A 25,594-nucleotide genomic window follows, 5' to 3' on the forward strand; every position below is an offset into this window, starting at 1 on the left:
CTTTTTGTTAGTATTGCTTTCTTTCATTTCTCAACTTACCGGCGCCGAGGGAGGACATTATCCATTCCTGTTGACAGGATCAAGTGGATGATGTCTGGCATCTCTCAGCTGCCTTTCAAGGCCTGACTTGTTGGGTGTGGCCTTGCGGTGAACGGCTGACAAACTTGTCTATGCACATTTCCTCCCTCTTTATTGAGAGGGGGAGTATGCAAGATTGATTAGAGTTTGTAATGAAGGATCTTTGTCGGCCAATCTCTGTCTTGTCATGTCTTGTCAATCTTGTCAATCTTGTCAATCTCTGTCTCGTCACTGTTTTCATCCTGACATAGATGGCATGCCCTCCCTTCAACTTGGACCTGTGTCAGCTCGTCCCTCGGCATCGACCTTTCATTAGCACCAACATCGATTCAACCAATCGTATTCAAAGCGGACCTCTGCGAGTCAGATCGACAGACATGCATTCTGAAGTGGTGACTGCTGTAATCTCACACCCGAGTCAGAAGTCTGTTTCATCAACTTCCATGGAGTCGGTTGGGAAATCAGATGGAGTCACGCATTGGAATATGAGTGCTTACTCTCCATCGGCGGGCTCGCTACGCCAAAGACCATGCTCTTTYCATGCAGCATCCTGAACGAGGCATTACAAACCTTGCGCCAAAATCCTTCAAGAAAAGTCCTCCACGTGGTCGAGGCAACTCATTGGTCATGAAGTTTGGCTGAAGAAAAGCCACGCAGCAACCCGCTGCGAAACCGGTACGAAACGCTGATCATTCTACTATTTGGGCTCAAACGCAAGCTAGATATCTCCGCAAGGTTTGGTAGAGGCTGAGCTACTGCGAAGTGACGATTATCAACATCTCTGTTGACTTTAAGTAACGCACTTGGTCGTAATCTAGCCCGTCTGCCAACTGCATCCTCTCCCTCCTTTCGTATTCTTCACGTCCGCAAGAATGCCGTCCCTCTACTCTTCGCTGGCGTTGCTGGCTACATCGTTGACTGCTCTGGTAGCTGCTCAATGTCAGAACAATGTCGCAGTTTACAATCCAAACGTCCGGACCATGACCATGAATGCTAGTAAGTTTTTTCCATGGACAAAAAAGTCGCGTCGTACTGATTCTCCTTCTTCTCCTAGCATGGTTCATCGTCCCCGTTCCCAAAGCTGCAGTCCTCGCCGCCGCTCAAGAGAAGTTCCCATTGATGGGTCTCCGTCTTCTTGACATCCCTTCCACCCCAGACCTCTTCCCCCATGGCTTTCCCGAAGGCATGCACCCCGTCCTGGCAACCATTTCCACCACCGACGACATTCGCATGGCCTTCCTTCAGATTGATGGAATATTAAAGTCGGCAAATACCATCGCCCCCTTTGTTGCAAAATCTGGAAGTGACGCCCCCGTCGCTGCAACTTTGAATGGATACATTGCTGGAGCTGATGGCCCCCTCCCCAACGGACTGGTCCCTGCCGTGGCTTCTGGTCTGTTGTTTGGCGGCACTCCCCTCCGTCTGGGACAATTCGACCCCAAATCGGACGCCTACATGGCGGATGGTGTTGGAGGAAGCAGTGCGAGAGTCGCGTGGGCATTGGTTCCCAACCCAATCTCCGGACCGGGTGTTTATCCCGAGGCTGTGGACATGTCATTCAAGACTGCGACGGAGAGTCGGTATGGTGCCAAGACGTTGAAGACGCTCATCAGCCAGCCGATGCTGTTGCCGAGTGGAATGTGTCAGAGGAACCAGTATTACTTCAACAACGCTACGGCTTCACCGGTGTTCAGGCATGGGCGGGTCACTCTTGGGCCTGCGGCGGATGGTATCGGTCTTACAAAGGGAGGCTTGATGGCTGCCAGTCAAGACGGAAGTGGCATCTATCGGGATGTTGATGGATATGGCGCTTGTGCACAAGGGGTTGGCAATACCCCTGAAAGTTGTGAGGATGCAATCAGAAACTTCGATCAGGCCAGTTTGGAGTGATGGGTTAGAATGGAGAACAAAATAATGCTGGTGGCGGAAGGGATCGCAGCTGTGTTCGTGCCACTGGTTGTGATCAAAGAATATGGAATGATAAACGCTCAGAATGCTGTCCCAGGTGCTGTCTCAAATGCTCTCTCAAGGTCTCGATCTCCCGCAAACTCTTTACTTTAAGATTTCTCGAGCTTGTTCCATAAAGGCAGTCGTCTGCGATACCGGTCTTCTTCTGCCATGACCTGGCTCAAGCACAGCATGCTCATAGCCTTCGACGTAAGGTGAAGTAGAGTCGGCTGGGAGCTCTTGCTCGATCCGCTTGCTGTCCCATTTTGCAGTTCCAGAGCGATAAATGGCCTCATGAGGTATGGTTTGAGGAAGCTGAGTGAGTAGCAGGCCGGCCTGTTCCCTGGCCTCTTTGWTCTTTTCCACGGCGGTCGCCAGAGACCTCGACATTCCAGATGGTTTCACCTCGATGAAGTAGTCGCATATCATGTAAGCATATCTTGTGCTGACCGCGCCACGTTCGTTGATAAAGTATGTAGGGACATTCCGGTTCAGTGCAGCCGATGCAAGTGTCCAGGTCTCGCCATCGAGTAATGCTGGGCGGGAAAGGAATGTTGCCAGCGCAGTGTCTTCATCCTGCCCCAAATCAAAATGGACAGTCTTATCGGCGTACCATGGCTCGAGATCTTGAACGTCGTTACCACGATTTCTATCATGCCTGATGAAATGGGCAGCTGCTGCCTCAATCCAGTCCATCGCCACTGCAATCTTCCTGCTCAGACCACCGATCCAGAAGTACACATCGGTCGCTCTTGAATAAATTGACAACAAGTATGAGCCCTCAAAGTGGGCAGCTTCAAAGGCATCGTCATGGTACACGCAAGCTGACCTGACCCAATAGGTCCGCTTGGACTGGCTACCTCGTCTGGAGGATAGTATCCTGATTGCTTGATCGAGATCCTTTGGAATGCACACCATGCCTTTGGTTGTGCCGGATTTGGACAGCTCGACACGACTAGACCACTTCTCGGTCATTTCTGATGGCATGGCCAGAACGGTGTAGTTGCAATTTGCCTCGTCCGTGAATCCATGATCATTCATGCGTCCGTGGAGACTGTTGAACCTGGAGTGCGGTGGCTGCATTTGAAGCAGCCTGATCATTGGCATCATGGGCAGGGGAACATGTTGGCCTACCGGCGCATCTTTGGGGACAACGAACCACATGGCGGAAAAAGACGAGAATGGGGACTTGGGAATGCTGAGCTGGAAGACGAGGCGGTTCCCACGAAGAATACATCTTGTTGTGCGGTTACGAAGGATGCTCATGTGACTCCAACGGCCTCGGTCTAGGCAAGACGCGTGGGGTGATAAAGTCGCAACGGTGTAAACTTAGTTTGATGAATACCGGCCGTCCACAAAGTTTAAAGGAGAGTGGCAGATCTGCTTCTCGGCAAATGACTTCGCCGCATACCTGTGAAATATTCTAATCAATTCACAATCAAATGCCATCAAATATAATTAATCGTAGTTAAACGTTCACTTTGTGAACGGTTTGCCCTGCGGACCGCCTCGAATGCTCGCGCGCTTCGGAGGGCAAGCCTCCTACGCTCGCACGTCGGCTCCTTGCGCCTAAAATAGAGGCGTAGGCCTTTAAGGTATATTCGGCATCCTAGAGGTGGCCGTTCGACAGGTATGCGGCGCTAGTAGGTATGCGGCGAAGTCGTTTGCTCTCGCCTTCTCGCCGGCGTCTACTCGTGCACAGCATCGTCGGATTCTTCTAAATCGTCGAGGGGAGAGGTTCTCAAGTACATAATATCATCAGCAAGACCCCAAGCAGAGTCCTACAAGGCGGTGTCAACTGAACTTTCGGAAAACTAGCGTGAAATGCTGGGGGAGATTGAACGCTCATCAATCTGCTTCAATTGTATTGATAGTCGCCTGGGATAAATGTTAAAGCGAAGAAGCCTGCGGATGTGGTGTATGCTCGCAACAACAGCACACAAGCCAAACTCAATCAGTCTGACCCGTCTATCGAACTAAGACTGAATCCCCCTAAGCTGCTGCTCCATAGAAGCGGATATTGGCGCATCGCTGGACATAACGCTCTGCCGATTGACAGTTCTCCCCCGTCCTTGGCCCAGCTATGGATATGCGGAGAGCAGCATTTGACTTGGCTATGCACATGTCATTTTCTAATTTCACCTACCTGAACACTCTTGCTCTTGCTATGAATTGCGGAACCAAGCCATTGGCATGCCGTTCCTCTCACCGCCCAAAACCCGTCGGTCTCGTAACTTACAACGTATGCGGAAGAGATGGTTGCACATACTGTCCACAATTCATGTATTGTTTACATACGTAATTGCGCAACTCCTCCACAGCTTGCGCGGTACGCAACTCTCTATGCAGAGGGATGGGATTGCTCAATAAACGATTTATTGCACAGATCGTAAAGCATCTGCACGATATGGCAGTCTTGGCGAAGAGAGAATGGTCATGCGAAAAGTGAGACATTGCGCATATAGCAGAACATTGAAGAGCATTCAAAGAAAGAATCCTGCGCAAAGGGTGCGCAAGAAGAGTCCTCTACATTGGGCAAAGCAGACTCCGCGCAAGGACAGAGAAACCGCGCGCTGTCTTGAGGGATGCTAGCAAGGATCTCGATTGCGATCTTTCAATATGGCCAGCACTCGGGCATGACCTGWAGGACGAACGTCAGATAGCATATCCAGTAGATGGTGGTGCAGAATGAACAAGATGGAACTGATTGGGCGACGCCGAGTCTAGAGAGTACAGAGCTGGCTAGCCTATTCCCGAATTCGGAGACCTCTAGACGGTCTTTTCTTAACAAAGCCTGTCTGGAACTGATCTAGACAGCTCAGTGGGTCGAGAAGAGACTGAGGACATACATATAATGATTGTCGAGCAATGAACATGCTTAGTTTGTGTTTTGTCACCTGTAGATCGAAGGACTACGACACCCAGTGGAGGTACTACAGATGATGATAGTCGGTCTCGACTAGCGAGGTGATTCCCTTACGCTCGACCCGGATCTGGAAATGTGTATCGTAAGCCGCATGAATAGGCAGACCATTATGCAAGCAAGAGGATTGTATGGCGTAGAAGAAGAGATCTGCTCTAATGTGCATGTGACTGTCTAATGCGCAATGTCTCTCTAGATATGCACTWTCTCTCTGAATGCGCATTTCGTGTTCTAATGCGCATGCTGTATTTTGATGCACATGCGGTATTCTGATGCGCATATTATGTTTTGATGCGCATGCTGTATTTTAATGCGCATATTGTATTTTAATGCGCATGTTGTATTTTAATACGCATGTTGTATTTTAATGCGCATGTCTTATTCTAATGCGCACTTCCTCTCTAAGTGCGCATCTTCTCTCTAATTGCGCATCTTCTCTCTAAATGCGCACCTTCACTCTAAATGCGCATTCTCTCTCCGAATGCGTATTAGGGGACGAGATGCGCATTCGTAGAGAAGATGCGCATCTACTAAAGATGCGCACTCTGTGCTTTCATCGCGTTCTTAGCATACACACAATTTAGAGGTTTGGAGGCTTAGAGCTACTCACTTACACTGCAGGGCGGTAGGGGCGAGTCGTTTTCTGCGACCGCAAGCGAGCCGCCTTAGCAGTGTTAGTAAGGCCTTAAAGCAACGTATATACGTGCGCTATCTATAAGCTAAAACAAACAGCAGGGTAGGTAGGATAGATAACGCTATAGTAGTACTAGCGCGCGTAAAGGGCGTAGGATAGAGGGCTAGGTTTCCTTAGCCCTTAGAAATGAGATAACGCCCTTATATATAGACCCTCGTTATCTGTGCTTTTATCGCGTTCTTAGTATATATATAATTTAGAGGTTTGGAGGCTTAGAGCTACTTACTTATACTATAGGGCGGTAGGGGCGAGTCGTTTTCTACGACCGTAAGCGAGCCGCCTTAGCAGTATTAGTAAGGCCCTAAAACAGAGCCGCTAGATAGTAGGGTAGGGGTTGTCTASATACGACTCTATTCGGAGTAATCTAGACATTATATAGACGAGCCGAATAGCTAACATATAGCGACGATAGAGCGCCGGTTTAAAACCTATAGCCTAGCTAAGCTAGCTGCTAAGGAGGTGTCCGAAAGTAACGCTTAAAAGCGTCTAATTGCTAGCGGCTAAGGAGCTGTATATCGCTATGTACGATGCGGTAGTCGGCGGCCTATTATGTAGCTCCCTTTCGTACCGAGTATCCGCTATATAAGCTATTATTAATTCCTTGCTCTTTTACGCTGTCCTTTAGGAACTTAATTAACTCGCTCCGAGTAACATTAAATAGCGCTTCGTACGGCGGTTATAGGTCGTACTCTAGTAGGGTGCGCATCTATAAAACTGGGCAGGTAAGTAGATGTCTAGTCGCCGCTATATAGATAGAGACACCTTAGTAATCGATATCTGTCTTAGACCGCTTTAGCGTAAGCACTATATAGCCGAAGTCTTCCGCGATCGCTACGTCCGAACGGTAGAAGTTCCGAGAGGCCTAAGCTAGCGTTCGTTATACGCGCGACTTATACGTATATTCGCCGGTCCGAAGGAACCCCGCGAATGCTATAGTTACCGCCGCTTAGAGCCGTAGGCAATGCGTTATAGTCGGTCGTACTATAAAGCGTTCGATAATATCGAGGGTTAGCGGAAGCCTCGTTCGTCTTAGTACCGCATTAATCGACTTCGCCCTACGAAGCAGCCTCTTAACGTATTCGCTACTAAATATACTAAGTTCGCTACTACCGATATCGACGTAGTGCGAACGGATAGCCTACAAATTTAACTCTATAGATTCTCCCTTTAGCCTTTTAAACGACAGCGTAGGATATAGGGTGCGATCGATACTATATCGATATAATAGAGTTAATTACGGTAGGTCCCTTAAATAAAGAGTTAAAAGTAAACAGTATAACGCTAAAAGCTTTCCCTACGTTAACTACGCGAGAGGCCTACGATAACCGGCCGGCTAACTCCTTAGTTTGTCGTAATATTACTAAAGGAGAGAGAAGCATCGCTTAGATATTAGTAATAGCGCGTTGCTGCTTTATATTAGACAGGCTCGCTTTTTAAGGAACGGTATCTAGTAGAATACTAAGCACCTCTACGCTCCTTCCCTATACGTCCTTCTTATCGTTACGAGGGACGCCGAATATAGTAGTTACTTTAGTCTAAGTTTTATAGACGTGTTTAATTTGCTAGTTATTATCTTCTATAACAAAAATAGAATCGTCTAGGTAATAGTCTAGTACGGGTCTAACTAGCCGCTCGATAATCTAGTATAGCTATTATACGAATAGGTTAAATAATACTAGCGCTATACGTAGGCTAAAAGGAAGATAGTTCTTTATATATATACCGCCCTTCTACTCGAAAGCTAAAAGCCGGCGCTATTTTAGAGTAACCGGTATAATCTAGAAGGTATCGCTTACGTCTTTCTTAATAATTACGTATCCTAGCTTATAGCGTAAGATACGCTATATTATATCCTTAAAAGAACTATATATAATAGAACTATGCTCTTTCTAAATTATGTCGTTTACGGAGGAGCCGTTTCGAGGCGAGGATAGATCGTAGATACGGCGTATTCTACTATCGTGCTTCGCGACTTAGCCGAGTAGTAAAACTACAACATCCGCGTCGTTTTCTACTCGTATAATATACCCGAGTGCTAGCTTCTTAGCTACCTTATTCGAGATATCGTTCGCGTCGAGAATAGCGTAGTTCTTCGTTCTTCGACTCGGTAGATAGCCCTTAGTTCTAATCGACGCCCTAAACTCTAAGATATAATCGAGGGTTTCGCGTAATTAGCTAGGGTAGTCGCGTAGTATACGCTACTAAGCCGACCGTTTTAGCAGTAACGCGTTTACTAGTAATTTATCGAAATATAGGTAGGGATTAAACGTTAGTATCGTATTAGGCCTCTATATTTACTCTAGTAGCGACCTTCGTAATCTTATAACGAGAGTAGGGGTAGCCTGTTTTATTATACTTATCGTATATATATCGAAAACCGAGCGGACAAGGAGATTGCTCGTAACGGCCGTTATTAAACTTTCGGTATATTTCGGTAGCCGCTCCTCGAAATAAGTAATCCCTACCCGTATCGGAGTAGGATCGTTTTCCTACTAACGGTACTAGTCGTAAGTTATAGATACGTAGGGCGTCGTTAAGGTAATAGAGTAGGGCGAAAGCGACAAGTTAGCGTAGGATCTAGTAGAGCGCTTTAGCGAAAAGGTTAAAGAGGACCGGCGCTATACGTAGTCCGAATAGAAGGTAGTTCTTAATATAATACCGACCTTCCTACTCGAAGCTAAGTAGCCTTCGGTCTACCGGTACTATAGGAATTAAGCGGAACGCCGCTTCGATATCTCGCTTTACGATATACGCTCTACGGCCTGCTTAAAGTAGCGCTAAAACGACCTCGTTAAAAGAAGCGTAGTATAAAGATCCGTAGGATACCGGTATGTCCTCGTTTACTCCGCTAAATAATAGGTCGTAGATACGGCGAAAGCCGCCGTCGTATTTTGGAACTAATCCTAGCGGTAACGCGATAATGTCGCTAGAGACCTCGGTAATACGCCCTATACGCGTATCGTTATCTACTTTCCTCGTAATATCTAAGGGGTTGCTCCGTATAGAGCCGTAGTTACGGAATACGGCTATTATCCCCTTACCTTCGTACCTAATTAACGCCCCGAAATAGAGGATATAGTTAATAAGTGCTAGTAGGCCCTTATCTAGGTAATTGCGTAGTATATACGCCTATGTATGCCGCTTTAGTAGCGACACTCCTTCGATAAGCGCCCCTCGCGGTATTATATATCTAAGCACCGTATTTAGCCGAGTGCCGTTACCTCTTATCTACCTATTTTCGTCGTTACTTTTCCCCTTTTATCTGCTAGCTAGCTTTTTATTATACGACTTAAGTAGGTGCCGTCCGAAGCAATTACTATATACGCTCGCGTAGCGATAACGGTGCTTATTATAATAGCCTAACTCGTTATACTCGAAGTAAGGGGGGTTAGCGTTTACGCCTAATAAGGGCGCGGCGCGAAAGGACTCTATCGCTATATTACTACGCGATCGTTTCGAAGCGTTCTACGAGATATTTATATCGTCTACGATGCCGTAGATAAGCGTCTATAAGTAGGCGTATTCTATAATACTAGCCTATGCCTCCGGCTTTATATATCCCTAAAAGTAAACCCGGACGTACGCCTTTAGGGCATACGTACGAATAACGCTCTTTTTATAGTTTATCGAAAGATGCTTAAATACTACGTAGTAGAACTCGAGGATAGCTAGGATTAGGCTAGGAACGCGACCGTAGAAAGTGGCTATAAGCCTAGTATAAACCGCGAAAGCCTTACCCTAGTAAGCTAAGTACTATAGGTCTCTCGTTACTATCGAGGGAATTAGCCGTACGCCTAATAATTCGGAGGACTCCGCCTCGTCGGTAATGCTTATTATAAAGGTGCTCGTTCGTAGCCGTGCTAGGGTAAATAGATTAAAGGATCCGTTAAAAACGTTAAGGACGTAGCGAAGGTCGATGTCCGCTAACTTAGAGAGCCCGCTCGCGTATTCTATAGATAATATCGTACCTTCTTTAGCTTTCGCTATACTCGAGCTATGCTCGTTCGCGCTCGCCGTAGCGACTATAAGTGCTAGCGTATATGCCTTTAGTAACTCTACTTTAATCTTCTCGCGCTCCTTCTTACGTATAAACTTCTTATACGACATTTATTCCCGGACGTTAGCGCGTATCGCCTCGATCCTCTCCTTTTTAAACTTAGCGCTCGCTACTATAGCTAGTACGTCTATTATTAATATGCGTTTTCTACGCTAGTTAGAGCTCTAAGAGGTAGGAGAGTGCTTACTATCTTCGTCTTAAAGTTCGTTAGATAAACCTAAGGCTTAGCGACCCCTACTTATACGTAATAGGCTATTTCTTCCCCCTCGGCCGACTATCTCGTCTCGCGTACTAGCGCCTTATCTAGAGTGTCCGAAAATAGTAGTAGCTAGACATCTAAGTATAGCGCATTCGGTAATTATAATAAAACGATAAATAACGATATAGTAGTGCCTACGCGCGTAAAGGGCGTACGGATAGAGGGCTAAGTTAGCTTAGCCCTTAGAAAGGGAGGTAACGCCCTTATATACAGACCCTATCTATCTTTTAGAGGGTGCGCATTTGTTTAAAAATCGTGCATTTATTTAGACAATGCGCACTAGTTAAGAGAATGCGCATTTATTTAGTTAATGCGCACTAGTTAAGAGAATGCGCATTCTTTTAGAGGGTGCGCATTTATTTAAGAAATGTACATTCATTTAGTTAATGCGCACTAGTTAAGAGAATGTGCATTTATTTAGAGAATGCGCATTTATTTAGAAAATGCGGACTTATTAAGAGAATACGGACTTATTTTAAGAATGCGCACTTCTTTAGAGAATACGTATATATTTAGAAAGTCCGTACCGTCGTCTTTTACGCCTACGGTATTACCCTCGACGATTTTAGTCGTGTCTAGAGGATAGCTAAATAGGGCGGTCCCTAGATAATAAGGCTTTCTTAGAAGAGGGGGCGGAGGAGTAGTTCGTACGAGTAGTCTAGAGGTTTCCTAATCGGGATAAAGCTAGCGCCTAACGCCTAACGCCTAACGCCTTCCTAAATAGAAGGTTAGCCGAGTATTAAGCTAGGGCTAGCTAGGGCTAACATTAGGTAGTCCTTAATTAATATTTAGCTAGAATGAAGATTAATCATCCTAACAACACGTGCTTTATAGAAAGCGAGTGTTTGTTCTTCGTATAGACTCGAGTACCTATGCTTATCGAGGGGTAAACTAGGTGCTCGTCCTCCGACCCCTTATTATTTAGTATAGAGGCGCCTATAGTTAACATTTGTCCGTTAGGGAGTCTGCAATTACCGGACCCCCCTTGATCGATCCTMACATATTTACTCTATTTGTGTCGAAAATTCATTAGGTCGCTGGCTACCAAACTTGGTACTACGAGGAACTAATTTCTTCTTTTAGCCGGCCGGTCTTCTCGCTTCTCGGTTGATGTCCTCTGCCGATGAAATTTCTGGGAATGCCTACCCAAGGTAGCATACGTGTGACATTGATAGGGAGTCGAAACTGGAATCATTCTGAGCAGTTATCAAAACGAACACTCTTTCTCTGCCCGTATCGATTCGAATTTGAGGGGCTTGATAGGGTACCTAACGGGAGCAAGGCACTCCTGACATGAGGAGCGATGGCCCGCATTATCCTATCAACACACGGTGCCCACATGCCCACTCCGCTTGGCAAGCAAGGCTCCACCATACACCACGCCCCTTGATAGATGTGTGCCCCGCATTTCGCGCGGCTGAGATGATCATTGGCCTGAATCGGTTGCATGTCATCGGGGCGGTGTCCGATAGAGACCGAAGGAGTGTCTCGGCCGCCGTAATCCCAGCTTGATAGGTAGGGCTCAGCTCAGCTCAGCCAAGCTTGAGTAAGTTCTCAGCAACACACACACTTGCCCGCGACGAGGGGTGTTCTTTGCCTCGATTTCACACTCGTCTAACCATGTCGACTGAAGATGGACGCCTCCAGACCCACAGCAGTCATAGCAACGACGCATCAGAGTAAGTGTTTCCCGACCAGCTGCTTTGATGCCTTTAATGACAGCTTCCCGCTGACTCCCCAAGCCCGGGCTTCATGTACAAGCAGCAGTGGGTGCAAGACCTAGTTTCGCAGCTGTGTTTGTTCGTGCAAACCAATACGGACTGGATGGGCGTCAGGGATGAAATCGACCGACCGGCGAGAGTGCTTGACTATGCTTGTGGAAATGGTGCTCTTTCCAAGGTGAAGCTCTGCAACGTCTGCCATCTCATCATTCTCACATCTAACGGCGTCGTGTCACAGGCCTTGGCAGATGTAACTACCCACACGACGTTTCGTGGCATTGACAGCTCTGCCGCCCAAGTTCAGCGCTTCAACGATGCTGCTCAAGCTTTGCCCGACGATAGCCAGCTGCGGATGCTGGCAGCTCAGGGAAATCTTCAGGAGGAAGACGCGAAATTCGAGAGTGCAGAATGGTATCACTTTGATGTGGCCTTGATCAGCATGGCGCTACACCATGTTTCCAGTCCGTCTGATATGCTCAAGAAGCTTGCCTCAAGGGTATCGACTGGTGGGTGCGTCGTCATAGCAGAGTTCCTCACCGAAGAGACGCATCTCTTGGGCGACCAGGGACACGGCAAGTGGCCTGGATTCACCAAGCAGAGTTTGCAACAGGCAATGGAACAAGCCGGGCTGGTTGACGTTGAGATGAGGACTGATCCAAAGCCTACCGTTATACCGGCCGAATTTGGTGGTAACAAGCAGATTGTTTTCGCTAAGGGCAGGACTGTGGCCTCTTGACTAATGGCCCGTTCTTGCGTATAGCTCGACGAATGACAAGTCTCCATCGAACATGTTAACAGTGATATCAGTGGTATTGCACTCAGGATGTATTTCCTACAAGCTGAGAAGCTGGTTGTCCACACCACACAAGTAATCGACGCGGCTGAAAGAACCGTGGATGCATTGCCGCGTCACTCGTTACTCTTTTCGAGACCGMCTGTGGCAAGCGTGATGTCTTTGAAGACAACGAATCACCGCAATTCGAAAGCCGTTGATGTGTCCAAAGATTCTCCGATCTCAGCTGTAGGCAATGTCATCTACATGGAATCACGCACGGAAAGGGTCAGGAGAGCTTGAAAGGGTGAGCTAGCAAGGAAGATTGCATTTGTAACCAACCATCTTCTGTTTTGTTGGAAATGTTCCCATCAGATGCAGAAGCTTGCACGGGTCGAAGTGGTATGGAAGGTTTTCCCAACAAGCTTGCCGATATGTAACGTTGCCGCGAGCTCAGCTTGCATATGTAGATCATCGCTCCCCCGCAAGCCCTAACAGCTGAAGATGTGATGCGAGACACGTTCTCTACGGCTGAGATCGACCGGTCTGTCACCCTCAAAGGGGCTTAACAGAGCGATGCAGAGGCATACTCATGCAGTAGCTCATTGTGATGGCACCAAGGACTAGTGTCCACCAGACAGACATGATGTAACCCTAACGACGTCTGCCCCATAAAATTACCGGTGTAAGACATTGTGACACCTTGCCTTGTTTTAGGGGGTAGGCGCAGCCTGTTCATGCACGACATGCTGCCGCGGAGCATTCCCATGAGTATTAGCCCTCCACCTCGTTCGTGGACTCTGAGCACATGTTTCACGTGGCCAATCAGTATCCTCGGTGAGGTGGCACAGGAAAGTGGATCCAGGCAGGCTTCGTTTTGGATGGAGACGCCTTGTCGTGCGGCGAGGGCGCATTGCAATGGGATAGATTGTTTCGACCTCACACTCAGTACTTCCACTGCACATGTAGTACTTCTCCTAGTGGTATGATACTCGAGTACATGGAACGAATGACAGCTGATTCCAGCAGCTGTGAGCTGTCGATCAAAGCCAAGAGAAAAAAGCCAAGAAAGAAGCCGCGCTATTCTAGAACGTTGAGGGAAGGTGGCGTCTGGAGAGGGGGCAAACGCTCGAGGTGTTCTGTACTTACTAGGTACAATAGTAAGGTATCGTTCGGTAACTTGCTAACCCTGTCAGAATCCTGCGCAAGAGTCCAGGTTGCGACCCACAGAAAATAAATTACCTGCCCATCAGGAATCGAGCGTGAACTGGGCATACCTCTACGTGTTGCTACCCATTCATGCAAGACTCCTCCGCATTTTGTCCAAATGTCTTCAACAAGCTGACACGGGTTCTAGGAGTTACCGAACGATACTCACTCGTATGAAGACGTCGAATTAACGTACGGCATCATGCCACGCCGGGAGATATCCCCGTCCGATTACGACTGGTGCGAATCTTCCGTCAGGTCTCAGCTTTTGATTGGTTCAGGACACGGCTTCGACCAATAGAGGCTGCGAGCCGCCGCGGGATGTAGCAATGGGTTAGATCGAGGGAGAGAGCCCCCGGTGTGGTAGCATGGATGCTATGACCAATCGCATGCCGGATTAACGCCTCCCGACTTGTCAAGTACCGGTACCGTAAGCTTCCTTGTGGGCCGATCCTTTGTCCCGCACGAGGCACCCAATGTCCTCTCAATGTCTCGACTACGTTCTTGACAATCAGGGCGAAAGAATTGGCAGTGTACGAGCAAGTCGTGACTTACCAAGACATCTCCAACTCTGGGGAAGCGCTGGGACATCTGGACGATCGCTGGAGGAAATGGCAATACCAAATCCGACCACCCCGCAAGATGGATCATTCACATGTCCTGCTGAGCAAGCATATGTGCAGCGCGTCCACCTCCCTCGTGTTGGAACCTTGCATTCAAAAGTGTCCGATCGGTCCGCATCCTGTGATCCTTCACTTATCTGAAGCACACGGGCCAATCAGGAGTTATGGCAACGCGAATGCGTCACGGAGAAATTCCTGTCAATAAGTACATCTAGATGGGTTTGCTTCTCCCGTGAGCTTTCCGACTCCCCATCAGAGCTATCACGCCTTATGCCTTCGGTTTCCACAATCGAAACTCCGATACTACTCACCAATAACCACCCTTCARGGTATCGGCTATGAACCAAGGACCCAAAGTCAACAGAGCAGGGCAGAGGTTACGCTCTGCGTGTACCGAGTGCCACGCGGCCAAGGTAAGGTTCCCGTTGTGCCACAAAGATGATTCGAGTACACGGGCTCAATTGCCGGCAGGTCAAGTGCACAGCGGAGAGCACAGGGTGTGCACGGTGTCTGCAATCTGGCTTCGAATGCAACTACGAAGTCTCCATGGTTGGCAAATGTCGCCGTCGTAAGCGTACTACCTCTTCAGACATAACCACTCGACCTGTTCCAAGATCAAGCTTTTCCACGGCACGCTCGAGCTCCGTTGCGGAATCACCCTCTGAATATCTTCAACAACAGAGCACAGCACCAACGTCGCCATTGATGACTGGCTCTCGCGATGGCTCTACGTCGATGTCTATCAACGACAATGTCTTTGACTGGTCCAGTGACGGAGCACCCTCCAACCCGTTCGATGCCGAGTTTGTCAACGATTCTGCTCCAAACGCAATCACTTCAAACGATAACGACATCAGTGTTGGCTATGAAGATCTGATCAACGACCATCTGGGAGTGGATTTTTCAATCCCCCACATCGTTCTTGAAAACCAGGCGTCCAATGCTTCCAGCTCATCCGGCCCTTCCACCACCACCTTGCCGTGGACCATCGACCCAGACTTGATGACATATCGTGGACAGGCCTCGCTTCTCCGCCAAGACCTCGGAAACGACACATCTTCCAGCATGGGCGTGTGCTATGCGGCCATTGCACGACTCGACGCTCTATGCCGGCAATCGAATCCACAGATCGACATGGTGGTCGGTGCAGTGAAGACCAGCGCCAAGGATATTGCCCAACTCATGCAACTTACGTCGTATCGGCGAAGCTATACCGGCCCATCGGTGGTGCTTGTTGCCGTCGAGCCCATGGTGAATCTGTTCGAGATGATAGCCCCGAGGGTCACTGGCCAATACGATCAAAGCTCATTGGCCTCAATGACGGAGCCCAGGCTTCCCAGTCTCATGCTAGGAAACTTCAAGGCCGAGGGAGAGGAGGCAACGTCGATCTGGAAGCAGATTGTGCTTGCAGAAGCGCATCGTCTTTCGAGACTCATCGATATGCTTAGTGATCAGATCAACTCAGCGCAGGCCCAACCGCGGGGTTGGCGTGCGACCGGGTTTAGTTCCTCWTGCCACGAGCTGGAACAGCGTGTGAGAGCTTTGGTCATCGGGCTGGAGCGGCCAGCCGTTTGTTAGCTTCAAGACAATGGGTAGCGTCAGTGGTCTCAGAGGAAGAAGTTGCAATAAAGGTCATGGTACTCTACATGATTCTTCCTTCTTGTGTGTCATACATACTCCTTCACATGAAAAACCGCGCCGTGAAGCAGCCAGTATGAATCAGAAGGAATGTGTAGGTTCGAAGGATGCATGGGGTGCAATCCTCCAATGGAGGGGGTATATACAGCGGCCAGCCATGTTGTGGTCCGCTTCGGTGACCGGGGTACAGACAGCTGAGCTCGGAGACTCCGGGACGGAGTCTTGGCACATTGGTGTGCAAAGTAAGGGGGATCCCAAAGGTACATGAAAACCGATCCTCCGCCAGAATGAGGGGTTACGCGCGGAAGCAATCAATATGTGATGCGTCTCGGCAAGCAGCAAATCAATTGATTGGACTCGGACACTCCTGATCGGAGTCTTGGTAGTCCAAGTGATATCCGTTGCCCGGAGACATTGTGCGGAGACATTTACAATTCTGATGTGCCCGTGGGAATTCAGCTGCACGCAGCTCCTTTATTGCAACATCGTCGTCTCCCACCTCATCCCGCCAACATCACACATCAGCAGACAGCACTCGGCGTGATGAAGACACCATTTCGACATGGCCAGACCGAAGCGAAAGAGAACGATGGCCCACAGCCGGATGACGGACTTCCTGTGCAAGTCGACAAAACCGTTCTGGTGCTCATCATGATCGCGTACATGATCCCGTACCGCTATACAAATCAGACTGTCTTACTAACACAATCATGGCAGTCTATGCGCGGCTGTTTTCTGCCAATCCTTGGACACGACCGTCATTGCCACTGCCATTCCAAGAATCACCGACGAGTTCAAATCACTTAGAGATGTCGGCTGGTATGGCGGCGCATATCTCCTCGCCAATTGTGCCTCTCTGCTCGTCTACGGGAAGCTTTACAACCTCTGGCCCGTCCAGTGGGTATTCCTGGGAGCTCTTGCTCTCTTTGAGATTGGTAGTATCGTATGCGCTGCGGCGCCAACATCGATCGGGCTGATCATGGGCCGAGTCATTGCGGGCATTGGATCGGGCGGTATCCTGTCTGGCTCGGTTCTCATCATTGCAAACACTGTTCCGCTGCGCCAAAGACCCATCTACAATGGCTTGTTGGGGACAATGTACGCCATCTCGAGTGTAGCTGGACCTTTGTGAGTCCCCCAAGACGGCCTTGGCAAGTAAAGACTGACATCTCCCCAGACTAGGGGGCGCCTTCACGCAGTATGTGAGTGGCATTGAGGACTCCGATTTTGTCGGGTAAGACTCCTGCTTTACTGACGCCGGCTCTCAATCTGCAGGTCACTTGGAGACTCTGCTTTTGGATCAACCTTCCGCTGGGAGTGTTCTCAGGAGTGGTCATCATTTTCTTCCTGCGGAAGCTCAAAGCCCCTCCGCGGGCAAGCCTGACATTCAAAGAGAAGGTGTTGGAACTCGATCTACCTGGCATGGCGCTGTTCCTGCYATCCATTGTCTGCCTTCTACTGGCCATCCAGTGGGGCGGAATCCAGTACCCATGGAATAGCGGACAGGTCATTGCCCTTCTCGTTCTGTTTGCCGTCCTGGGCGTTGCCTTTATCGGCGTACAAGCTTGGCAGAAGGATCGCGCCATCATTCCCCTTTCCATCATGAAACTGCGAACAGTCTGGTCATGCACAATCTTCTACTTCTTCCTCTTTGGCTCGCTCCTTGTATTCACGTACTACCTGCCGCTGTGGTTCCAGGCTGTCAAAGGTGACTCGGCATCGCAAAGCGGTATCTATACACTGCCGTTGATGTGCGGAAGCGTGATCATGTCGATTGCGACGAGCATCATCGTCACATGGATCGGCTACTACACCTGGGCTTGCATAGCCTCGAGCATCGTGGCTTCTATAGTAAGGGCTCGCTTGAAATCCATCTCGCATTCACTGACGACTGGGCAGGGCGCCGGACTCATGACTTTATTTGCTCCTGGAAGCTCAGCAGGCTACTGGATTGGATTTCAAGCGCTGTATGGAGCAGGAACGGGCCTCGGATTGCAGCAACCTTTGATTGCCGTACAAGCAGTCCTACCAGAGGAGCTCATCTCCGAAGGCACCGTGAGCGAATGACATCCCGAGGGAAAGGCTTCACTAATCCATTTGAATCACAGGCTTTTATCATCTTCGTATCTACCGTTGGGGGCTCAGTCTTTCTGTCAGTTGCACAGAACTTATTCATCGGACACTTCACCTCGGGTCTACGATCCTCTGGCCTTCCGATTGACGCAGATACTCTGAGCAGAGCCGGTGCAACGGAGCTGGAGAAACTGGTCACACCGGAGCTGCTTTCGCAAGTCCGCAGCATCTACAATGATGCTGTCATTCAGGTATGGTCAAGGTGTTGTCTGGATGAGACTTGACTAACGTATCTCGTAGGCCTTCTATGTCGCGGTAGCCACCGCAGCACTGAGTGTATWTGGGAGTGCCGTGATACCCTGGACCAACATCAAAAAGGTTCAGAGTCAAAAGAATGCCGCGAGGACGAGTACTGCGCCACAAGGTGAACATGAGCAGTCCGATACGACGGAGAAACGGTCGATCAGTGGCTGAGCACCAAAGACGAGTCTAATTTGTCGTTGTAGACTTGATCTTCAACGCAGAGCCAGTCCCATCAGTACTCTTGGGCGATGGACTGTGCTGAGATTTTATCATTGTAGATAGATGTTCGGATAGTCAGTCAATAGTACGACATCTCAATATCAGTGCCACCGAAACTGCCATGTCGGAAGGATGCATGACAATAAAACAGCTGGAATAGATGATGGGTAATTGCTTCATTCACGTAAGAACTACAAGGCGTCCACTTGATTGCGCCATCTTGAGCATCGGCGTGTTACCCAGTCGCTATAATACCGCACATTCACCGTCATCTACGACTGCCAAGATACCTCTATCAAGGCAAGATGAGAGTTCACAGGGCGTATCACGTTCTCCACCACGAATCGATGATCTGCTGCCTTGCAAAGCTCCCTCCAGCCCTGCTCATCTCGAATCTTRGAGTTACCGAGCGCCAGCTGGGCCAGATCCATAAGCCTAGCGATCGTCAGTGAGTCGAGCGATTTGCCTCCATCATCAAAGGAATGCGTGCGTACCTTTGGGTGCGTTCCTGGGTGAGAGTCATCTCCCCCATTGCTGGCATGAGCTCATCCATGATCAAGATTCTCGCGCCGTCCTTGAGAGCCGCTCGCTGAGCCCTGAGAATATCAATCGCTTGAGCATCCGGCCAGTTATGCAAGACGGAGCGGAACAGATAAACGTCTGCATTGGTGACGGATTGCTCGCTGAAGAAGTCGTGTACCATGTGAGAGACATTGGCCCCGTCGGCATTCTCATGCGCGGAATTGGCATCTCCCATGTCTTGAACAATCAGCTTCAGGTTGGGAAATTTCTTGGCGATGGCGAATGCGGCCTGCCCAGTGGAACCCCCTACGTCGACGACTGTCCCGGACCCATAGTCAGCCCAAGGGAAGTTGTCAGTAAGGTGATCCATGGACCATGGAGGCCCAGCTATAGCCTGGCTCATACAGTGTGTGAAGCGTCGAATCTTCTCTGGGTCTTTCGCCAGGTGCAGGTAGAATGAAGGCTCACTGACTCCATGAGCTACCATGTATCCACTTTTGGAAGGATCATCAGCCGCAGGATGCTCGAGCAAAGCGTCGACTACGCCCAAGAATCCGGGTATCATGTCCTCGGTTGTGAAGCCAGCGCAGTCGTGAAGGACCGTGTCTGTCAACAAAAGCTGAGTTACAGACGAGTGCGAGACGTAGCCCTCCCGCTTCTCGGCGAACATATGATATGTCATGGCTGCACGCAGAAGCTGTCGAAGTGTCGCAGCACGTAGGCCTGTCTGTGCAGCCAGCTCCGCGTAGCTAATCTCGCCGCCTTGAGGAACCTTTTCGACCAATCTGAACCGGTAAATGAACCGTAGCGTAGCAAACTTGATCAGAGACGGAAACCCTGCATTGGACACCAGACCTCTGGGTCCTGTCAAGAGGTCGTTGAGTTTGGCCGTGGCGTCGAGGACTGTATCCTTCGAATGGGCAATGTCCTTTGGATAATCTACCTCGGCGCCAGTGTCTGCTGGCTCAAAAGTGGCCGAAGGGATGCCATGTTTGAGGTTGTAAGAATCAATAATAGCAGAATGCTTCGAGATTGCATTTGAGAGCTCCACGAGCTCGCTGCTGTGACTCGCAGGCGCTTCTGTAGACATGGTGATGGTGTAAGATTGCGTTATCTTTGCGAGTTCAAGAGCGTACTTACATCTCTACTTTCACAACGATTGTGGGCCGCTCGGTGCTTTACATCGGGATCCGGCTGCTTGTTGCTCGGATGCCGTGCGTCCTCAACATCGGAGAGAAAGACGTCGGAGAGCTGATCGGGGAGCTTTGGTCGACCATTCAAAGGAAGGACGCGAGTGTGTTAAGCGCACTATACGAAGACCAAGGTAATTTCATGTACTTCTCCAGGGGGAAAAGTTGCGAGCTTTGAGTTGCTATCAAAATCTCAATCTTTAAGTCAATTGGCATCATGTTATAGTTTGTGACACTGTACCTCTACATTTCTCTCTTGGTAATCTTCACCTTGAGATCACCCTTAAGACCCATGACTTGGTTGCCAGGCAATGCTTTCACCATTTTTGGAAAAGCGTTGCGACCCGTACCCATATCTACGACACGACCATTTTTGTGTTCTACAAAAGACACAAACTGGATGTCGAAATTTATCAACAGAACTGCAATGGTAGCAACAATCTCTTGTCGAGCAAAGTTCCGGCCGGGACACCTGTAGACCGAGTCAGTATTGCCCCTTTTAGCAAATCCGGTCAATCATCGGTACTTACATGTGCGCGCCCCCTCCGAATGGAAAGTACTGTCCGCTCATGCCTTGTATCGAACAGCGTAGCTCGCCCGTCTTTGGGTCCTGCTTGAGGAAGCGGTTCGGGTCGAACCTTTCCGGGCTTTCGAAATTCGTCGAGCTCCTCTGTGTCATCCAGCTGCTGGCGATGACCTGTTCGCCTTTTCGAACGGGAATATTGGACAATGTCTCGTCCTGCTCTACTTGCCGGACGATCAGCAAGTCAATGTATAGACGAAGGACCTCATTAACAGTAGCGTTCAGGAGAGGGAGCCGTGCCAGTGCGACGATGTCAAACGATTTGTCTTCTCGCTGTGCGGTCGTGATCTCTTCCCGCAGCCGAGCCAAGAGATCTTCAGAGCCTGGGGAGAGTATATGCGCCAGAGCCCAACCAACTGTTGGTATGGCATTGCTGACAATGCCAGCGAGGAATATCATTTCCTTGCCAGCTTGACTTCTCAAAGTCAGACCCTGCTGGTTGTAATATTCGTGACGCCTCCGCATAACCTTGGCTCCAAAGTACGGTTCCCACTCCGTGTCCACCAGATCCATCTTTTCCGTATGTTCATAGCCGACCTTGAGCCACTGCTGAAACTTCTCGGAAAGGCTTTCGCGGGCGGCGTAAGCCTCGCGGGCGAAGATCTTCGGTGTTCCAAACAGCAAAGTCAGGAGATTCTGTTCCCACACCCAGAAATCGCTCTGAAGGTCAGGAAACATGTCCAGTAACTTGGTGCCGAAGAGTGCATTGGTCGACGCAAAGAAAAGAATGTCCTTTGTCCAAGCGTACAACTCGATCTCGACGCCTTCGTTGATACCTGGAGAAGCCGCGGTCCTCTCTAGCAAGCAGCTCAAGAATTTATTGGTGAGGGTTGTGACAGAGCTCATCGCTAGTAGAGACTCGGTATGGACTTGCTCCAGCGTGACCTTTGTCTTTCGGTCCAACGATTTGGGGAAAGCTTTCGCGGCTTGTTCCTCCGTCATACCCAGAACATTTGTCGCCAGCTGCCGAGCATGCTTGTACCTCGTCAAGTGCTTTGACTTGAACTCAGTGAGAATTTCAGGGGCAGAGAAGAGAATATGGGTCCTGGTTCCGAAAACGAGGAGCGAGATGTTACCGAGGTCGTAGTGTTCGCAGTAATGCATCAACTTGTTCCAGAACTCCCCAATATTCTTGTTCATCATCCCGAGCGACGATCCCAAGAAAGGGATTGCATATGGTTTGAGCGGAACGGCGGCAGAATCCTGTGACTATTAGTAGTCAGCGAAAGCGTAAGTGGAGTTTGACACACTCTGGAAGTGAGATAGGGGTTGGAGAATGGTGTATTAAGATCGCATACATTCTGGCCAGAAATTTACTTACGTGCTGACGATGGTACTGCTTGACGGCCACGTGGAAGCGGATGGTACTCAAGGCCCAGGTGAGAATACATGTTACGAGCACGGCTACTAGCAGAGCCTGTGCGAGGAGGGTCGAACTGTGATATTGTCCAGCGATGTCCATGTTGTTGCTTGCGTAGGAAGAACTACTTCAAAGTGAGATGATGGATGATGTGTGATGGAAGTATAGCAATATCGCGATGTCATATTCTCACTCAACTCACGTGCTTCCGTATGCTCGTAAGGATGCAAGCATAGCGACCGTCCTCGGTCCGTTCGGTGGGCAAATGTTTCTATAACGGCCTCCACATCGGCAGCGATCATTTGCGTATCACGGACGGCGACGATTCAGTGTGCGGCCTGCAACGAATTGAATGAACTGACGGACGGGTATACTATTGGATGTGTAATGTTTAATGCCACCAAAATTTGATTTCTATACACCCCCTGCCGGCCGCATTTCAATGGCCTTGACCCAAGCATTTCGCAGGTCATAAATACCCGTTATTTCCCACCGAGAGGCCGTTGCAAGTCTTTGCCAATCGTCTACGGTACGCTCCAGTCCCTTTGCTGTCATCATCATATTGATATCCCCATACCTCGACAGCCTCCCCATTTCGCCATCGGCAAGCACAGATTCCAAGACTACCAGCTTTGCGTCTGGGCCTGTAATGGCATTGCGGATGTTGGTGAGAATCTTGATTGCTTCGGGATCTAACCAGTCATGCAGCACCCATTTCATAACGTAGCACTTGTACGAAGGTATTACGTCGAAGAAGTCTCCTACGATGAGGTCCTCCGAGGCAACACGATCACCCACATCCTCAAACTGACCTCCAGGCTGGAAGAAGGGCTTGATGTGTTCGATGACGCTGGCCAGATCGAAGACGCCGCCCTTCATCTGCGGATTCTGTCGTAAAAGGGAAGCGATGAGAGCTCCACCTCCTCCTCCAATGTCCAGCACTGTCTCGTCTTTGAAATTGGCCCACGGGTAGTCTGCGAGAATCCCTGGAGCCTGCGCAATAGCTCCAGCACCCAGAGTTCGATGCAGGCGAGGTAGCCAGCCTTGAGCGTTGAAATAGGTGAACATGTCGTCGTCAGTGTTGAAGTTGTGTTGCGCAGCACTACGAGTCTTCTCTCGGTTCATGGATGCCGGAATACCACGAGCTATGTCATAGAACTGGTYACCATACAGGTCCACCCAGTTGTGCCAGCCGTGTGGATGGTCCGAGCGAAGGAGATTCGAGCGTATGTTGTTTACCCAGGTGTCAGACTGAGCGTGGTATGTAAATATACCGTTGTTTTGGAGAAGACGCATGACTTGACGGAGACGCTCTGGGTGTGCCTTGGCCACCTCAGCGAGATTTGAAGAGCTCATGTCGCCATGTTGGTGCAGGATGTCCGGAATCCCCAGCGACACTGCGGCGACAAGGCACTTTGAGCTAACGTAGCCTGTTGAGAATCGAGTTAGGCCGAGACATATCTGATGAAAGAACTTTATACCTACCAAGAAAGTGATCCGCAAGCACTAGATGTGCYGGCTGGAGCATCTGTCCAATGTCATGCAAGATGTCGACAATCTGAGAAGCGGGTCCAACAAGATGTTTGTCCGGAAGCTGTTTGTCATCATGCAGCTGCTGGCAGATGCCTTGTTCATGCTCCAAGTCATCGAATCGCTCACGGAGTTTGATCAAATCATCGCGAATGGTCTCGAGAGCGACCACGGCTTCGCCCCTGGGACGTCGATGGGTGGATGTGGAATTCATCTCTTTCGGTTGGCGATAGGTCTCGAACAACATCATGCCACGGGACTTTGGCAGTCAGTGCATGATGATATTCAGCCTCGGAATCCATTTCTCTTGGCCCTTCTGTGATCGGTTGCCGTCTCGGTTGCCTGCGGAGACTCGGAGACTCGGAGACTTTCTAATGGAGCGATTTCACGGGTTATGTCTCCGCTAATGCCCTCTCCGAGCAACCAAGGGATAGAATGGAACAGCATACATAAAACAATGTCCTCCGTAGCGAAGTATTCTGCTGCAAATATCCTCAAAAAGATACAATCTGCAACGATGGGCTCAGCAGCACCCACAAAAACGTACGCTTTGCACTCAAACATATCGTCCCGGTGCCTTGCTCAAGCTCACTTTGAACAGCTACGACGTTTTGATCATTGGAGCCGGTCCCGCGGGCTTATCTGCAGCGCTTGGCCTGGCTCGTCAATGCTATTCAGCGCTTGTCTTCGATTCCAGCAAGTATCGCAACGCTCCAGCAGACCACATACATAACATCATCACATGGGACCACCGCAACCCAGCCGACTTCCGAGCAGCCGGAAGAGCGAACATCCTGTCAAGATATCCGAGCATCTCATTCCGCGATGCCGAAGTCACTTCCGCCGCGAAGCTTGACGACGGTAGCTTTGAGCTCACGGATGCCAGCCAGGAGACCTATCGCGGCAAGGTTTTGATGCTGGCCAGTGGCGTTACGGATGTGATGCTACCCATTCCTGGCTATACGGAGCTTTGGGGCAAGAGCATCTTCCATTGCCTTTTTTGCCATGGCTTTGAAGAGAAAGGGGCTACCAACGCCGGTGTCCTTGCCGCGGGACTCATCAACCAACCGTCAATGATACTCCACATGGCCCGTATGGCTACGAATCTGGTCAAGGATGTTACTGTCTACTGTGATGGTGATCAAGAGGTGGCCACCACCATGCAGGAGGCTTTCAAGGGGAAGCCTTTGACCATTGAAGGTAAGAAGATCGTCAAACTCGAGAAGGGTGCGACCGACGAGGATGTAACGGTACATCTCGAAGGCGGTGAGGTACGAAAAGAGAGGTTTCTGGTAAGTCGCTCATACAAGTCGTACTTCATGTGTTTTCGGACCACTGACACTGCTGGTAGGTTTCTGTCCCGACGACCATGAACAACGGATCTTTTGTCAAAGATTTGAATCTAGAGACCGAGCCCTTTGGCTTCATCAAGGTGACGCCGCCCTTCAACGAGACTAGCGTGCCTGGTGTATTTGCCATTGGCGATTGTGCTACTATGATGAAGGCGGCACCGAATGCAATCAACATGGGTTCTTTTGGAGCTGCGGGAGCCGTGGCGAAGCTTGCATCGATGGGAAAGTTGTAGCCGGCGAGTCGTGAGAGTAGTGAATCTCATTTAGAGTAGCCACTGTATAATGACAAGCCATCTCCAATTTTCCTCCTTTTTGGCTACGACATCTCCTATCCACTCTATTGACTTTGTTGTCAGAGATTTGATCCGCTGCGATGTGAACAGAAGGCTGTTTCTTGCAGTTTATCCAAGAGAGACTCTTTACCAAAGACATTCAGCTACAGCTCTGTGGCTACGACTACCTTGAAACTACGGTGGGTGGTTGCAGAGCTCGAAGACTCGACGACGTACGGCTTGAGTCTTTAAGACCAAGCTTAGTATGT

General features: G+C 49.5%; 6 protein-coding genes; 4 read left to right on the top strand and 2 right to left on the bottom strand.

Moving 5' to 3' along the window:
- Nucleotides 1–2,130: 2,130 nt before the first annotated feature.
- Nucleotides 2,131–3,189, bottom strand: RCC_02343 (uncharacterized protein; the record flags this gene model as incomplete). The annotated part of the gene is made up of 1 exon (XM_023767626.1): nt 2,131–3,189. The coding sequence occupies one exon, from the start codon at nt 3,187–3,189 to the stop codon at nt 2,131–2,133; it is 1,059 nt and encodes a 352-aa protein (XP_023623394.1).
- An 8,389-nt stretch (nt 3,190–11,578) lies between these two features.
- RCC_02344 (uncharacterized protein) lies at nt 11,579–12,415 on the top strand (the record flags this gene model as incomplete). XM_023767627.1 has 3 exons in its annotated part: nt 11,579–11,637; nt 11,701–11,857; nt 11,918–12,415. 3 exons carry the CDS (start codon nt 11,579–11,581, stop codon nt 12,413–12,415), a joined length of 714 nt encoding a protein of 237 aa, XP_023623395.1.
- Nucleotides 12,416–14,621: 2,206 nt separating this feature from the next.
- RCC_12087 (uncharacterized protein) lies at nt 14,622–15,861 on the top strand (the record flags this gene model as incomplete). XM_023767628.1 has 2 exons in its annotated part: nt 14,622–14,696; nt 14,755–15,861. The coding sequence occupies 2 exons, from the start codon at nt 14,622–14,624 to the stop codon at nt 15,859–15,861; spliced, it is 1,182 nt and encodes a 393-aa protein (XP_023623396.1).
- A 603-nt stretch (nt 15,862–16,464) lies between these two features.
- On the top strand, nt 16,465–18,468 carry RCC_12088 (related to transporter (major facilitator superfamily); the record flags this gene model as incomplete). XM_023767629.1 has 7 exons in its annotated part: nt 16,465–16,580; nt 16,639–17,049; nt 17,099–17,123; nt 17,197–17,772; nt 17,821–17,976; nt 18,030–18,245; nt 18,295–18,468. 7 exons carry the CDS (start codon nt 16,465–16,467, stop codon nt 18,466–18,468), a joined length of 1,674 nt encoding a protein of 557 aa, XP_023623397.1.
- Nucleotides 18,469–18,788: 320 nt separating this feature from the next.
- RCC_02346 (related to sterigmatocystin 8-O-methyltransferase precursor) lies at nt 18,789–20,128 on the bottom strand (the record flags this gene model as incomplete). XM_023767630.1 has 2 exons in its annotated part: nt 18,789–18,951; nt 19,011–20,128. The coding sequence occupies 2 exons, from the start codon at nt 20,126–20,128 to the stop codon at nt 18,789–18,791; spliced, it is 1,281 nt and encodes a 426-aa protein (XP_023623398.1).
- A 4,090-nt stretch (nt 20,129–24,218) lies between these two features.
- On the top strand, nt 24,219–25,286 carry RCC_02347 (related to thioredoxin reductase; the record flags this gene model as incomplete). XM_023767631.1 has 3 exons in its annotated part: nt 24,219–24,244; nt 24,303–24,993; nt 25,053–25,286. The coding sequence occupies 3 exons, from the start codon at nt 24,219–24,221 to the stop codon at nt 25,284–25,286; spliced, it is 951 nt and encodes a 316-aa protein (XP_023623399.1).
- Nucleotides 25,287–25,594: the final 308 nt, after the last annotated feature.

The sequence above is a fragment of the Ramularia collo-cygni genome (assembly GCF_900074925.1).
Source record: "Ramularia collo-cygni strain URUG2 genome assembly, contig: RCC_scaffold02, whole genome shotgun sequence".
Classification (NCBI taxonomy): domain Eukaryota; kingdom Fungi; phylum Ascomycota; class Dothideomycetes; order Mycosphaerellales; family Mycosphaerellaceae; genus Ramularia; species Ramularia collo-cygni.